The following is a 15,638-nucleotide window of genomic DNA, read 5'->3' on the forward strand; positions in this document are numbered from 1 at the left end:
TTAAATAGCAACATTGTTACCACATCACACACCATTAGAGCTTTGTGAACAGACTAATGCCAGTAGCCTAGCTGTCCTGACTCACTCAATCATAACACGTTCTATTTATTAGAAATTAAAGTGACATTTCACTGAACTGAAAAGTTGACTAATGTTGAGATATGTCAACATCTCTGGCAATCTGCTGTGTTAGATCCAACTATATACCTCAATCCCAAATTAATGGAACATATCGCCACCATAATTTCCTGGTTCGATTTGATTGTTATATTTTCCATTCATTTGTAGTGAAGGCATATAGTTAGATCTACTAAAACTTGTTTCATCTGGTTAGAGTTCTGATAATGTCTGATGTAACGGAGGCTCCCCTGAAGGTGGAGGTTTCAGAGAGGAAGCAGACAAGAAGTAGCAGTGCAATGTCCAGGGGCGGATGTTTATTTACAGTGAAGTAGAGTAGTTGGCAAACTGTACACTCTTTACATATGTACAACGGAAAATAACAAGCCGAGGAAACAAACTGGGGGCAAATCAAATAAGTGGAGAGCTCAAAATAAACCAGGCCTCCATCATGCCTGGTTTATGCAAGCGGGAAAAACTTTTTACGACACTGACGTGACTTTTCCGCAGCAGGTTAGGAGATTGAGGTTAAGGTTAGGGAAAGAGTTAGGGTTAGAGAAAATGCTCTCCTAACCCACTACGAAAATCACTTCGTATCAAAGTGTCGTGAAAAGTGCGTCCCCTACGGCCAGCATGGAACCTTAGCCCTGTCTCTGTCTGGCCAACAATGAAATGGCAAGGTTTAAGTACAAGTCCCTCAAGCCTCACCTTGGAATGTACCACTTTTGATCGATCACAATTAATGGTCAAAATACATGAATAGAATTATCAATAACCATAAGAAGGTAATCACATTGACAATTCATAAATACACACACACTTCAATAACCGTGTTTGCATAAAGCATATAATAGATTTGTGTAACATTTCTCCACCCCCCCCCCCTGGGATTCAACCACATTACAGAACCCAGTAACACAGGGTAAGTTGCGCTTCTCTGTTGGACACACCTCCAGATGCAGCGGATCATCAGCCTGGTCTCTGAGCAGTTTGTAATATTCTGTATGTAAATCTGCTACACTCCATTTAGTACGTTACGTTTCGCATGGTATGTATTGATTTGTGGATGTCCATCATACATTTAGTGTAATATGAGAACTTGCTAAATGTACAATATGTTATGAATTTGCAAAAATCTATGCTTTACAAATTCCAATTTTGTGTGGCTAACTTTAGCTAGGCAGCTAATGTTAGCTAGCTGGCTTGCTGGGTTAGGAGTTACGTTTACTATAATACGTCTAGTCTATGAGACCAGGCTGGGAGCATGACAGAGTGGAACAAACCATTCTCCTTTAAAATGACCCTTCCCAGGTTAAGTTTGCAAACAATTTCTACCTTTAACATAACCAAAAACATGTGCATTTGAATGGTAAAATGAATAAGCAAAAGCATGACTAGACAAAGTAAATTAGCAGAGCTTCAAGCTAATATTTGGCGTGCCCAAAACCAATTGAATGTTGGCGTCTGACAACAAACTAACATGCGTTTCTCCTCACAACATTTAATACATTCATTTCATAAGCCAATAGGCCTAAACCGTTTCAATATGACAAGTCAGAATGCAGGCACGCACTGACCTAGCTCCGTGACATCTGACAAACTTGAAAGTGTAACGTCTCTTAAAATGACCATTGAACAGATTTCCAAATGGCAGACTGTGCTCTTAACCAAGAGCAGTGATCAGAGAGCTGTCCTCTTGATACTTCCTCTAACTTCAATTGAACACAAAGTGTATTGATACGTGTTCTTAGTCTTTGTGAATATTTATTCTGTGAGTTCGCAGATGTCTCTTCAGACTTGATGCTAACTTCAAATAAGTTCCACACAAATGGCATTGAACTCCCTCCCCCGTATGTGTCCTCATATGCACGGTCAGGTTTCCCTTTAGATTGAAGCATCTGCCACATTCGTTGCAGCGATGTGGTTTCTCCTGTGTGTGAGTCATCATATGCTTTGTCAGGCTTCCCTTCTCGCCGAAGCATTTGCCACATTCTTTACACTGAAATGGTTTCTCCCCAGTGTGAGTCCTCATATGCTTTATCAAGCCAGACTCGCAGTCGAAGGCTTTGTCACATTCTTTGCAAGGATGGGATTTCTCCCCAGTGTGATTTTGCCGATGCAGTTTCAGACGACCTTTTGTTGACAAGCATTTTCCACACAAATCACATTTAAAAACCAGCCCTGCGTGAATATTAACCATATGATTTTTCAGACTTTCTTTGTGAAAGAAACGTTTGCCACATTTGGTGCAGCAATGTTGTCTCTCATCAGCATGAATCTTCATGTGCCGGATCAGATAGCGGTTCAAGGCGAAACATTGTCCACATGTGTCGCACATGTATGGTCTCTCTTCACTGTGCCTGAGTTGCAGATGCCTTTTCAGACTACGTGCCGTCGCCAAGCATTTTCCGCAAACGTTACATTTCAGATCCGACAACTCACTGGTTTCTTTCTTTGGCAGTCCTATTGGTCTCTCTTCACTGTGCCAATTTCGCAGATGCCTTCTCAGACCACTTGCTGTCGCAAAACATTTTATGCACACATCACATTTTAAATCAGGCAACGCCCCAGTTTCTTTCCTTGGCCGTCCTCTTCCTCGCTTTGATTTAAGAGGCTTTAACCCTGACAATCGTATTCTATTGTCCACATTTACCTGATCACTTTCACTGTTGTCACTGTCAGAGGGGGGGCTCATAGTCACTGGTTAATTCGGACTCACTGTAGCTCTCGCCATCAGATTTTGTCCGGTTCTCTACGGTTATATTGACAGAGTTCCACATAGACTCTTCAGCATCAGACTCCTGCAGCCCCAGATTGGCGCTCCATTCCTGCTCACAGTGCTGCTGCTCAGGGTTAACCTCCTCTTCAGTGAGAGTGAGCAGCTGGAGGTCTGGGGGTAAGGAGAAAGGATGAAATATGATGAAAAGACGTAACATAGTAAACCTAAATCCGGGAGGTTTGGTATGGTTACATAAGACAGAAGGCTACTTGAGGCAAAAAAAAATAAAACAATAAAGGAATCGTCTAGCAACCCAAAGTTTCGAATCTCATCACAGACAATTTTAGCTAATTACCAACTTTTCTACTACTTTTTAGCTACTTAGCATGTTAGGTTAAACTGTTAGGGTTAGCTAACTCCAACCCTTAACACCTAGCCTAGTTATTAACATCAGCTTAGTCACATAGCTAACATTTACCACAAAAAAAATGGAATTCGTAACGTCATGCGTTTTGCAAATTTGTAACATATCATACAAATTAAAACATACCATAAAAAAACGTAAGTTATCATAATAATTGAAGTGTCTCTGATTAACGTAAAGAATCATATGAAATGCTCTGAGACCAGGCTGGTTAAAAACATGCATAATAGTCATTTCAGCGTGAATTAACTTGAATGCATGTACAATGGTATATCCTGAAACTGTAACTCTGCACACAGTATACAATATGCAATCAAAATGTGTGCTGCAACAGTAAAATACACATTAAAATTTAAGACAAAATGGCCTAAAATATAGAAAACGATTGACAATCACTTTGATTTTGATCACTTTTTGACCAGGTCAACTTAGAGGTGCTCTATCTCCTAAATGTTTTGTCATTTAGGTCCATAGTCATTTTCTGACCACTCCTGTTTCAGTATGATATGTTAGATAAAAGACACCATGGGCAAATATATATGGAAAGTTTTGTTCAAATCAAAAAGTAATGGAAATAAAATGGAACGACCCTAAAACCACATTTCCTGACAATATTTCTGTCAAAATGATATATTGTAATTGCAGTATTATTGAGCAGATAATAATTGGCTAGCTAGCAGAGCTAACATCTCACATTTTCTTTTAGTCAGTAACGACAGTTGCACCCAAATATACAAAACATTAGGAACACCTTCCTAATATTGAGTAGCACCCCCATTTGCCCTCAAGACAGCCTCAATTCATCAGGGCATGGACAAGGATGCTGGCCGATGTTGACTTCAATGCTTCCCACAGTTGTCAAGTTGGCTTTGGGTGGTGGACCATTCTTGATATACACCGGAAACTGCTGAGCGTGAAAACACCGGAAACTGCTGAGTGTGAAAACCCCAGCATCGTTGCAGTTCTTGATTCACTCAAACCAGTGCACCTGGCACCTACTACCATACCCGTTCAAAGGCACTTCAATCTTTTGTCTTGCCCATTCACCCTCTAAATAGCACAATCCATGTCTCAATTGTCAAGGCTTAAAAAATATTATTTTTAGCATATCTACTCCCCTTCATCTACACTGATTGAAGTGGATTTAAGTGACATCAATAGGGGATCATAGCTTTCACCTGGTCAGTCTGTCATGGAAAGAGCAGGTGTTCCTAATGTTTTGTACACTGTATATTGGCACCGTTGCACCTTTCTTAGATAATTCCCCTAATTTTCACAAAAGCAGTTGGAGGGCACCCCTCAAACGTGAAAGAATTAGAGCAGTTTGCTTTTGAAGACTGGGACAGATTGCTATTAGAAAGGTGCAGCAAGCTCATGGATGGTTTTGAGAAGCCTTTGTCTGCAAGTTGTCTTCAATAGGGTCTGGCTACAGCAGATAACTTCTCAGGACACAGACGCTCTGAGGCATACGAGCTCAGACAGGTCGAATGTGCCAGAGAGGATGGTGTGTTACCGCCAAAGACAGTACAGTATGAACATAGGCAGAAACTGCTTCTACAATAGAAATCCCCGATCACGCTTGTAGGCAATGTCACGGCGATGTTGGCTAGCTTAGCTCATGCACAGAAACACGTAATCGAGTCTAACAATCGTCTCGCATGTGCAGGCCATCAAATCAAAGGCACTCCTTGGATATAAAGTTGTCAGTTTGCCACTTTCACAAGGTTGTAATAATAACATATTCAACTTCTTATGACATTGTCTCAAATGAATGTTGTGCCTTTAGATTGAGAGAATCAACAAAACAAGTATTTTTTTTACTTCGCTCATTGACTTCTCCAAACCTAAACGCCAGCCTAGTCTGCTTCGCAAGTGTTCCCAGAAGTCTCGAGATGTTGCGCCTCTGGGATTAGAAACTCGCCACCAACAGCAAGGGTGTGTACTAGCTAGCTAGTGTGTACTACAGCTAGTGTGTACACCAGCTAGCTAGTGTGTACTAGCCATAGAGACAGAGGACTCATCTTCATATACCGTCAAATGTAAATTAATAGCCCTTTATTTGCTTAAATCACCGAACAGGTGCTTATTAGAGACCGGCTTCTATTTGAACCAGGTGTCTATTTCCTTAACACAGCGTTTGCTCATTTGCAAAGTTAATTTTTTAAATTCCAGCATTCACTTTTTGTTGTACATTTACCCCCTTTTCTCTCCAATTTCGTGAAATCCAATTGGTAGTTAGTCTTGTCCCCATCACTGCAACTCCCCTATGGACTCGGGAGAGGCAAAGGTCACTTCCAGCATTTTAATCCATTTCTTAATTTGCTGCACTGATGTGTTATCCTTTACACAGTGTTACGTTTGTTTTGTCTTAGTACGCCTCTATTTCAGAACAAACAAATTCCTTGACAGAATAATTATTCTCCTTTGACTGAGCATTTTTGGCAGTTTTTAGTTTCACCACTAGAAGGTGATCAGACGTACACCAGAAGTTGCTGACTGTTTTTGTGCTTGCCAGTTGTCTAGCAGTTCTCAGCTGTTAGCAGCCAAGGGCTAATAAAAACAGAACGATAGCCATTTTTCCAGTCATTTCTTAATTACTCAATGTAACAAATTGAACATTTAAACCTCAAAACAATTCATTTAGACTTGGTGTTTATTTGAAACAGCTGTTTATTTGTTGAAATGTGTGCCATATTAAAAGGGACAGGCGGCTATATGAGACAGCGTTTAATCTAAGTTTTACAGTATGTACCATTTATAATGTCTGACAGCATGGGCAGTGCTAGTGAAGTAGTAAATTTTCTTCATGATTGGCTGATCCATCCTGATGACCTGGTTAGACATGACTCCAAAAGGGTCACCAGGAGGGATCAGCCAATGAAGTTGAAAGTCCCACCCAGTCGACTACATTAAAATGGTGGTAGTCCTCCATGGCGCTGCCCATGCTAATATGGCCTTTTGGCCTCTATCATTCTGTGTGTACTCTAGCCACAGATATAACAATGAGACACATATTTGGCGGTTCCACTCACCACCAAATATGGTGAGGAAGCCCACTTGTGGGCAGTGGGAGAAGATGGAACGAAATGGATTTTGGCCTAGATTCTGCACATTTTCTCATCGATGAAACATTTGATCTCAATAGTTTTCTGTTTCTAAAACTAAAATCTGAACAGAGTACAGACTAAAGTTTGTAGACTTTATCCTTTGCCAAAGTCTTTAAAAATATTTTGTTTAGAAGAAGAGCAAAGACGAATTGAGTTATTTGACAGGCGCACTTCAGAGTCGGCGTTTCCTAATGGAAATATGCAGATGGTGCTAGAACGCGCCAATAGGCTCTTGCTAGTTAGTGCTTAGCTCTGCCCCCTCCTCGCTTGTCCACTATGTCTCATTTGTTCCCATTGGAAACGACAGGCTGTGGTCTCTTGGTTTAGTTATACAAATCTTTGCTCGAGCTAGCTTCACAAGTAACAATGGTTAACGTAACGCCCTGGACCAGAGACGAGGCGAGACGCCCAACTCTATGGAAAATCTCTTTCCATCCAGCAGATGGTTATGCATATTGATAGGATGAGCTTAGTAGCATAGCGTTTATCTTGATTGAATATAGGCGGTTGACGTTAACAACCCTCCTCGAATATTAAAAAAAGGAATACATTAATGAGAGAGCCCGCCGTGCCGTTTGTGGACAACGACTTCCATTGTTTGGGCGGAGAGATATTTTATCAGTATATCCAGTCTTTGGCACACTTGACACCCTTGAACAGAGCCACGGACTCATGCGACCAACAAACATCTGTAGGTGGCGCTCACACGTTCCATATGAGACGCTTGCGTTTTGATGTTCGCAGACCAGAAGGCTGTAACGTGCATAATCTAAAAACGGAATGCTTCTCGTTATTTTGGCCAAAAGCTATGCAACCAAGTACTAGCTCATGGGGTTCCAATCATTTGTTGCTATTTAAGCAGGAAATCGACACCTTGCAGCTTAAACGGGGGATGTTTATGTACGAGCCGGCGCCGAGGAACACGAGTCTGTCATCTGCATCCAATTGGAATGTATGTAGCAGGCTAATCTACGTAATAGGAATAATAGCGCCGTCTGCCGGACGGAATTGTAATTTGGCCGCAAATGTGTATGACTAGGCGAAATTATGTATTACTCAAAGCCCCTCAAATTTAAATGACTATAATTAGGCTACAATGTCAAATGAATGTCAAATAGAGAGACGTAGTCACAAACCTGCTAATCTATGCAACTTTATCTCTGGTTTGAAAACCAAATCCAGCAGTCTTCGTAGACGTGCATTCGCCCGTTTCAAACGGGAGATTTCTTCCTGGTGCTCTGCGATCGTTTTTTTTACTAACACGGATATCTCCAAAGGAACTGCTGTTAATTTTTCGTTGAGAAATACATTGATCTGCTGTAGTTTAGACATTTTAGGGAGGAAAGGGATAGTTGAGAGAATGTATTGTTATTTTGCTGTCACTACGGATCCGTGTTTAAGGAACAGGAAATTAGGTGCTACTTCTTCTTTACATTTGTATTGCGGATCGCAACCAACTGAAAGGTGCATACACTGCCACTTACTGTACTGGAGTGTGAGGCCGGTCCCAGCCTACCTACCCCCACTTACTTACTGTATGTTACCCATTAACTCCTGTATTTCTAATCAAATAAAGCCCCGATCTAAATCATAGCGTAAACAATGCTCAACAGTTTCCTCTACCATACACATTCCAATATCATGTTTTCATATACATTTTAAAGAAGTTAAATCAAATCAAAACACATTTTTATTGGTCACCTACACATGGTTAGCAGGTGTTATTGCAAGTGTAGCGAAATGCTTGTGCTTCTAGTTCCAACAGTGCAGCAATATCTAACAATTCCACAACGACTACCTAATATATACAAATCTAAGTAAAGGAATAAGAATGCATAAATATATGGATGAGCAATGATCGAGCGGTATAGGCAAGATGCAATAGATGGTATAAAATACAGTATACACATATGAGATGAGAAATGCAAGATATGTAAACATTATTAAAATTACATTATTAAAGTGACTAGTGATCCATTTCAAGTCTGTATGTAGGCAGCAGTCTCACTGTGCTAGTGATGGCTGTTTAACAGTCTGATGGCCTTGAGATATAAGCTATTTTTCAGTTTCTCTGCCCCGGCTTTGATGCCCCTGTACTGACCTTGCCTTCTGGATGGTAGCGGGGTGAACAGGCAGTGGCTCGGGTGGTTGTTGTCCTTGATGATCTTTTTGGCCTTCCTGTGACATCGGGTTCTGTAGGTGTCCTGGAGGGCAGGTAGTTTCTGGCCTTCCTGTACGACCTATTCTCATCCTGCTCAACACAACTTTCTCCCTTTTGTTACCATTATACAACATTTACCATATAGGGAATTAAAAACAGAAGATACAGCCAAAGTTCATTACCAGTTAATTCATCCCCTGCAACCTTTTGGGGGTCTCTTTTTCAAATCAAGATGAGCATAGCTCTAGATTAAATATGTATACTGTAAAAAAAAAAAACGTTTTTTTTTTTAAACAGGCCAGAGACGTGGAGAAAAATGAACCGGTTTAAGATCTGATCTGTCTACGCAACCTGACTGAATTTCACCTCCCTGTTGTCCTGCATTTTATGTTCTACGGTTCCTCTCACCTCTTATCTGGCAATAGATTACCACTGTATGAGTCATAATACCCATAACACTAGAGGTCAAACAGGGAAATGGTTCCATTCATGTTACACCATTCATTTTCCCATAGGGGATTTTAGAAACACTTAAAAGAAGGGCTGTTTTTCGTGTAGGCTTACCAAGGCAGATATGAGTGTTAATCAATGTTTGATTCGTTTTCCAATTCTTTGTAGGTCTGTGTGATCTGTGGGAAATATGTATCTCTAATACATTTGGCAGGAGGTTAGGAAGTGCAGCTCAGTTTCCACCTCATTTTGTGGGCAGTGTGCACATAGGCAGACCTGGCTCTCAGAAGACAGGCTATGGCGGCCTCTCAATAGCAAGGCTATGCTCACTGAGTCTGTATAGTCAAGGATTTTCTTAATTTTGTGACAGTCACGTGGTCAGGTATAGCTGATATGGCTGGGACAATGCTGGGGGGAAAGGCCAAAACAAATATACAGACAATACCTTCATCAAACAACACTGTTTCATGACTCATTAGTGACATGGCAGGAGATGTTTTGAAACAATTACTGAGCCGCATACAAGCCAGTGAATGTGTTACAGCTGGATGAGTCAACAGACGTGGCAGGCCTGGCACAGCTACTGGTATATGTCCATTACTTTTATGGGTGGTCAATTAAGGAAGATATCCTCTTCTGGAAACCAGGACAACATGAGAGGATATTTGTTTCAGTACTGGACAGCTTTGTGACATCAAATGGACTTTGGTAGCCAAGTTGTGTTGGTATCTGTACTGATGGCGAAAAGCCATGACAGGGAGACATGTTGGAGTGGTAACGTGCTTCCGACACCACTTGGGTACACTGCAGAATCTACCAAGATGCTCTTACTGCCAAGGGAATGCCTGACAGCTTGAAAGACGTTTTGGACAGTACAGTGATACAATAATATGGGCAGCGACCATGTAATGCTTTTACAACACTGCATCGCAGTGCTAGCTGTGACACTAGAGATTCTGAGTTTGAGTCCAGGCTCTGAGACCCATGGGGCGGCGCACAATTGGCCCAGCGTCGTCCTGGAGGAGGTTAGGAGGGTTTGGCCAGCAGGGATGTCTTTGTCCCATCGCGCACTAGCGACTCCTGTGGCGGTCCGGGAGCAGTGCACGCTGACACGGTTGTCGGGTGTACGGTGTTTCCTCCGACACATTGGTGCGGCTGGCTTCCGGGTTAAGCGTGCATTGTGTCAAGAAGCAGGGCGGCTTGGTTGGGTTGTTTCGGAGGACGCTTGGCTCTCAATCTTCGCTTCCCAGTCTGTACGGGAGTTACAGCGATGGGACAAAACTGTAACTGACAATTGGATACCACAGAATTGGGGAGAAAGGGGGATTTTTTAAAAGGGTACTGGTTATCAAGGGGCAAAGTATTGACACTTTTTTTTTTTTATGTAAAAAAAAAAATTTGAGAGACTTTACTGACCGTAATTTTCACTTGTCTGACCGCTTGTATGATGACGAGTTTCTCACATGACTGGCCTATCTGGTTGATGTTTTTTTCTCACCTGAATGATCTGAATCTAGGATTACAGGGACTCTCTGCAACTATATTCAATGTGCTGGACAAAATTGAGGCTATGATTAAGAAGTTGGAGCTCTTCTCTGTCTGCATTAACAAGGTCGACACACAGGTCTTTCCATCATTGTATGATGTTTTGTGTGCAAATGAACTCAAGCTTACGGACAATGTCAAATGTGATATAGCGAAGCACCTGAGTGAGCTGGGTGCGCAATTACGCAGGTACTTTCCAGAAATGGACGAGACAAACAAATGGATTTTTTAGCCCTTTCATGCCCTGCTTCCAGTCCACTTACTGATATCTGAACAAGAGATCCTCATTGAAATTGCAGCAAGCGGTTCTGAAAATGTAATTTAATCAGAAGCCTCTGCCAGATTTCTGGATAGGGCTGAGCTCAGTTTCTTGCCTTGGCAAATCGCACTGTTAAGACACTGATGCCCTTTGCATCCACGTACTTATGTGAGAGTGGATTCTCGGCCCTCACTAGCATGACAACTAAATACAGGCACAGACTGCGTGTGGTAAATTATTTAAGACTGAGACTCTCCAGTACAACCCGACATTGCAGAGTTATGTGCATCCTTTCAAGCACACCTGCCTCATTAACATGTGGTGAATTATTCACCATTTTTGATGAACAAATAAAGTTTCATATGTAAGATGGCTAAATTATAGATTATTATTATATTATTATTTGTGCCCTCGTCCTATAAGAGCTCTTTGTCACTTCCCATGAGCAGGGTTGTGACAAAAACTCACACTCATTCTTATGTATAATAAATGTATTGTATAGTGTGTGGCAGGCTTACAATGACAGCAAAAAACAACATTTGAGAGTGTGCTGACTCTGGTGCTAGAGGGGGTACGCAGCTGGAGGTTGAATGTTTGAAGGGGTACGGGACTATAAAAAGTTTGAGAACCACTGGCCTCCATCATTCTTAAATGGCAGATGCTTGGAACCACCAAGACTCTTCCTAGATATGGCTGCCTGGGCAATCTGGGGAGATGGGCCTTGTTCAGGGAAGTGACCAAGAATCTGGTGGTCACTCTGACAGTGCTCCAGAGGTCCTCTGTGGAGATGGGAGAACATTCCAGAAGGACAACCATTTCTGCAGCACTCCATCAATCAGGCCTTATTGGTAGATTTGCAAGACGGAAGCCACTCCTCAGTGAAAGGCACATGACAGCCCACTTGGAATTTGTCAAAAGTCACCCAAAGGACTATCAGACCATGCGAAACAAGATTCTCTGGTCTGATGAAACCAAGATTGAACTCTTTGGCCTGAATGCCAAGCGTCACTTCTGGAAGAAACCTGGCACCATCCCTACGGTGAAGCATGGTGGTAGCAGCACCATGCTGTGGGGATGTTTTTCAGTGGCAGGGACTGGGAGACCTAGTCAGGAGCGAATGAAAGATGAATGGAGCAAAGTACAGAGAGATCCTTGATGAAAACCTGCTCCAGAGCGCTCACGACCTCATACTGAAGGTTCACCTTCCAACCGGACAATGACTCTAAGCACACAGCCAAGACAACGCAGGAGTGGCTTCGGGATAAGTTTCTGAATGTCCTTGAGTGGCCCAGCCAGAGCCCCGACTTGAACCCGATCGAACATCTCTGGAGAGACCTGAAAATGTGCAAAGACACTCCCTATACAACCTGACAGAGCTTGATAAGAGAACAATTGGAGAAACTCCCCAAATACAGGTGGGTCAAGCTTGTAGCGTCATACCCAAGAAGACTCGATGTTGTAATCGCTGCCAAAGGTGATTCAACAAAGTGCTGAGTAAAGAGTCCAAATACTTATGTAATTGTGATATTTCCATACATTTTTTTTAATACATTTGCAAAAATGTCTAAAAACCTCTCTTTGCTTCGTCATGATGGGGTATTGTTAAAAAAATATATATATTTTTATTAAACCTTTATTTAACCAGGTAAGTTAGTTGAGAACAAGTTCTCATTTGCAACTGCGACCTGGCCAAGATAAAGCATAGCAGTTCGACACATACAACAACACAGATTTACACATGGAATTAACTAAATATACAGTCAATAATACAGTAGGAAAAAAAAAGTCTATAAGAGAGTGAGTGCAAATAAGGGAGTTAAGGCAATAAATAGTCCATGGTGGCAAAGTAATTACAATATGGCAATTAAACACTGGAATTGTAGATGTGCAAAAGATGGATGTGCAAGTAGAGATACTGTGGTGCAAAGAGCAAAATAAATAAATACAGTATGGGGATGAGGTAGATAGATAGATGGGCTGTATACAGATGGGCTATGAACAGGTGCAGTGATCTGTGAGCTGCTCTGACAGCTGGTTCTTAATGCTAGTGAGGGAGATGGGAATCTCCAGCTTCAGTGATTTTTGCAGTTCGTTCCAATCAGTGGCAGCAAAGAACCGGAAGGAAAGGCAACCAAAGGAGGAGTTGGCTTTGGGGGTGACCAGTGAGATATACCTGCTGGAGCATGTGCTACGAGTGGGTGCTGCTATGGTGACCAGCGAGCTGAGATAAGGCAGAGATTTACCTAGCAGAGACTTGTAGATAACCTGTAGCCAGTGGGTTTGGTGACGAGAATGAAGCGAGGGCCAGCCAACGAGAGCGTGCAGGTCGCAGTGGTGGGTAGTGTATGGGGCTTTGGTGACAAAATGTATGGCACTGTGATAGACTACATCCAGTTTGCTGAGTAGAGTGTTGGAGACTATTTTATAGATGACATCGCCGAAGTCAAGGATAGGTAGGATGGTCAGTTTTACGAGGGGATGTTTGGCAGCATGAGTGAAGGAAGCTTTGTTGCGAAATAGGAAGCCGATTCTAGATTTAATTTGGGATTGGAGATGCTTAATGTGAGTCTGGAAGGAGAGTTTACAGTCTAGCCAGACACCTAGGTATTTGTAGTTATCCACATATTCTAAGTCAGAGCCGTCCAGAGTAGTGATGCTGGATGGGCGAGCAGGTGTGGGCAATGAATAGCATGCATTTAGTTTTATTTGCGTTTAAGAGCAGTTGGAGGCCACGGAAGGAGAGTTGTATGGCATTGAAGCTCGTCTGGAGGTTAGTTAACAGCGTCCGAAGAAGGGCCAGAAGTATACAGAATGGTGTCATCTGCGTAGAGGTGGATCAGAGAATCACCAGCAGCAAGAGCGACATCATTGATGTATACAGAGAAGAGAGTCGGCCCGAGAAATGAACCCTGTGGCACCCCCATAGAGCCTGCCAGAGGTCTGGACAACAGGCCCTCCGATTTGACACACTGAACTCTATCAGAGAAGTAGTTGGTGAACCAGGCAAGGCAATCATTTGAGAAACCAAGGTTGTTGAGTCTGCCAATAAGAATGTGGTTATTGACAGAGTCGAAAGCCTTGGCCAGGTCAATGAATACAGCTGCACAGTAATGTCTCTTATGATATCGTTAAGGACCTTGAGCGTGGCTGAGGTGCACCCATGACCAGCTCGTTGTAACAGTGTTTTCCTAGCCTCAGAGCAGTGGGTAGCTGGGATAAGGTGCTCTTATTCTCCATGGACTTTACAGTGTCCCAGAACTTTTTTTGAGTTTGTACTGCAGGATGCAAATTTCTGTTTAAAAAAGCTAGCCTTAGCTTTCCTAACTGCCTGTGTATATTGGTTCCTGAGTCCCCTGAAAAGTTGCATATCACGGGGGCTATTCGATGCTAATGCAGAACGCCACAGGATGTTTTTGTGCTGGTCAAGGGCAGACAGGTCTGGAGTGAACCAAGGGCTATATCTATTCCTGGTTCTACATTTTTTGAATGTGGCATGCCTATTTAAGATGGTGAGGAAGGCGCTTTTAAAGAATAACCAGGCATCCTCAACGGTCGGGATGAGGTCAATGTCGTTCCAGGATACCCAGGCCAGGTCGATTAGAAAGGCCTGCTCGCAGAAGTGTTTTAGGGAGCGTTTGACAGGGATGAGGGGTGGTCGTTTGCTCGCAGACCCATTACGGATGCAGGCAATGAGGCAGTAATCACTGAGATATCTTGGTTGAAAACAGCAGAGGTGTATTTGGAGGGTGAGTTAGTTAGGATGATATCTATGAGGGTGCCCGTGTTTACGGATTTGGGGTTATATCTGGTAGGTTCATTGATAAATTGTGAGATTGAGGGCATCAAGCTTAGATTGTAGGATGGCCGGGGTGTTAAGCATGTCCCAGTTTAGGTCACCTAGCAGCACAAGCTCAGAAGTTGGAATGGGGGGCATCAAATCACATATGGTGTCGAGGGCACAACTGGGGTCAGAGGGTGGTCTATAGCAAGCGGCAACAGTGAGAGACTTGTTTTTGGAAAGGTTCATTTTCAGAAGTAGAAGCTCAAATTGTTTGGGTACAGACCTGGATAGTAAAGACAGAACTCTGCAGGTTATCTTTGCAGTAAATTGCAACACCGCCCCCTTTGGCAGTTCTATCTTGTCAGAAAATGTTATAGTTGGGAATGGAAATTTCCAGGTTTTTGGTGGTCTTCCTAAGCCAGGATTCAGACACGGCTAAGACATCCGGATTGGTGAAGTGTGCTAGGGCAGTGAATAAAACAAACTTAGGGAGGAGGCTTCTAATGTTAACATGCATGAAACCAAGGCTTTTACGGTTGCAGAAGTCAACAAATGAGAGCCTGGGGGATGGGAGTGGAGGTAGACACTGCAGGGCCTGGATTAACCTCTACATCACCAGAGGAACAGAGGAGGAGTAGGATAAGGGTACGGCTAAATGCTATAAGAACTGGACGCCTAGTACGTTCAGAACAGAGAGTAAAAGGAGCAGATTTCTGGGCACGGTAGAATATATTCAAGGCATAATGTACAGACAAAGGTATAGTAGGATGTGAATACAGTGGGGGTAAACCTGTGCATATAGTGATAATGAAAGAGATATTGTCTCTAGAAATAGCATTTAAGCCAGGTTATGTCACTGTGTGTGTGGGGGGGTGAGGGGTGTGTGGGGGGTGGAACTAAATTGTTAGCCGAGGTGTGTTGAGCAGTGCTAGAGGATATAAAAAATAGGTCCGGTATGCTCTGGTTGAATCGCGTTGTACAAATTTAATTTAAATTTTACCTTTATTTAACCAGGCAAGTCAGTTAAGAACAAATTCTTATTTTCAATGACGGCCTAGGAACAGCGGGTTAACTG

At 42.6% G+C, this 15,638-nt stretch overlaps 1 protein-coding gene across 1 annotated transcript; it reads right to left on the reverse strand.

Moving 5' to 3' along the window:
- Positions 1 to 412: 412 nt before the first annotated feature.
- LOC124039749 (oocyte zinc finger protein XlCOF19-like) lies at positions 413 to 7,761 on the reverse strand. Its single transcript, XM_046356058.1, has 2 exons — positions 7,504 to 7,761; positions 413 to 3,007 (listed from the first exon to the last, which is right to left on the reverse strand). The coding sequence occupies exon 2, from the start codon at positions 2,810 to 2,812 to the stop codon at positions 1,865 to 1,867; it is 948 nt and encodes a 315-aa protein (XP_046212014.1). The 5' UTR covers positions 2,813 to 3,007; positions 7,504 to 7,761; the 3' UTR covers positions 413 to 1,864.
- Between the last annotated feature and the right edge of the window lie 7,877 nt (positions 7,762 to 15,638).

This window comes from Oncorhynchus gorbuscha, linkage group LG07, assembly GCF_021184085.1.
Source record: "Oncorhynchus gorbuscha isolate QuinsamMale2020 ecotype Even-year linkage group LG07, OgorEven_v1.0, whole genome shotgun sequence".
Classification (NCBI taxonomy): domain Eukaryota; kingdom Metazoa; phylum Chordata; class Actinopteri; order Salmoniformes; family Salmonidae; genus Oncorhynchus; species Oncorhynchus gorbuscha.

Excerpts from the sequence above, each read along its gene's own strand:
- LOC124039749 (XM_046356058.1), bottom strand. The coding sequence starts at position 2,812 with ATGAGCCCCCCCTCTGACAGTGACAACAGTGAAAGTGATCAGGTAAAT.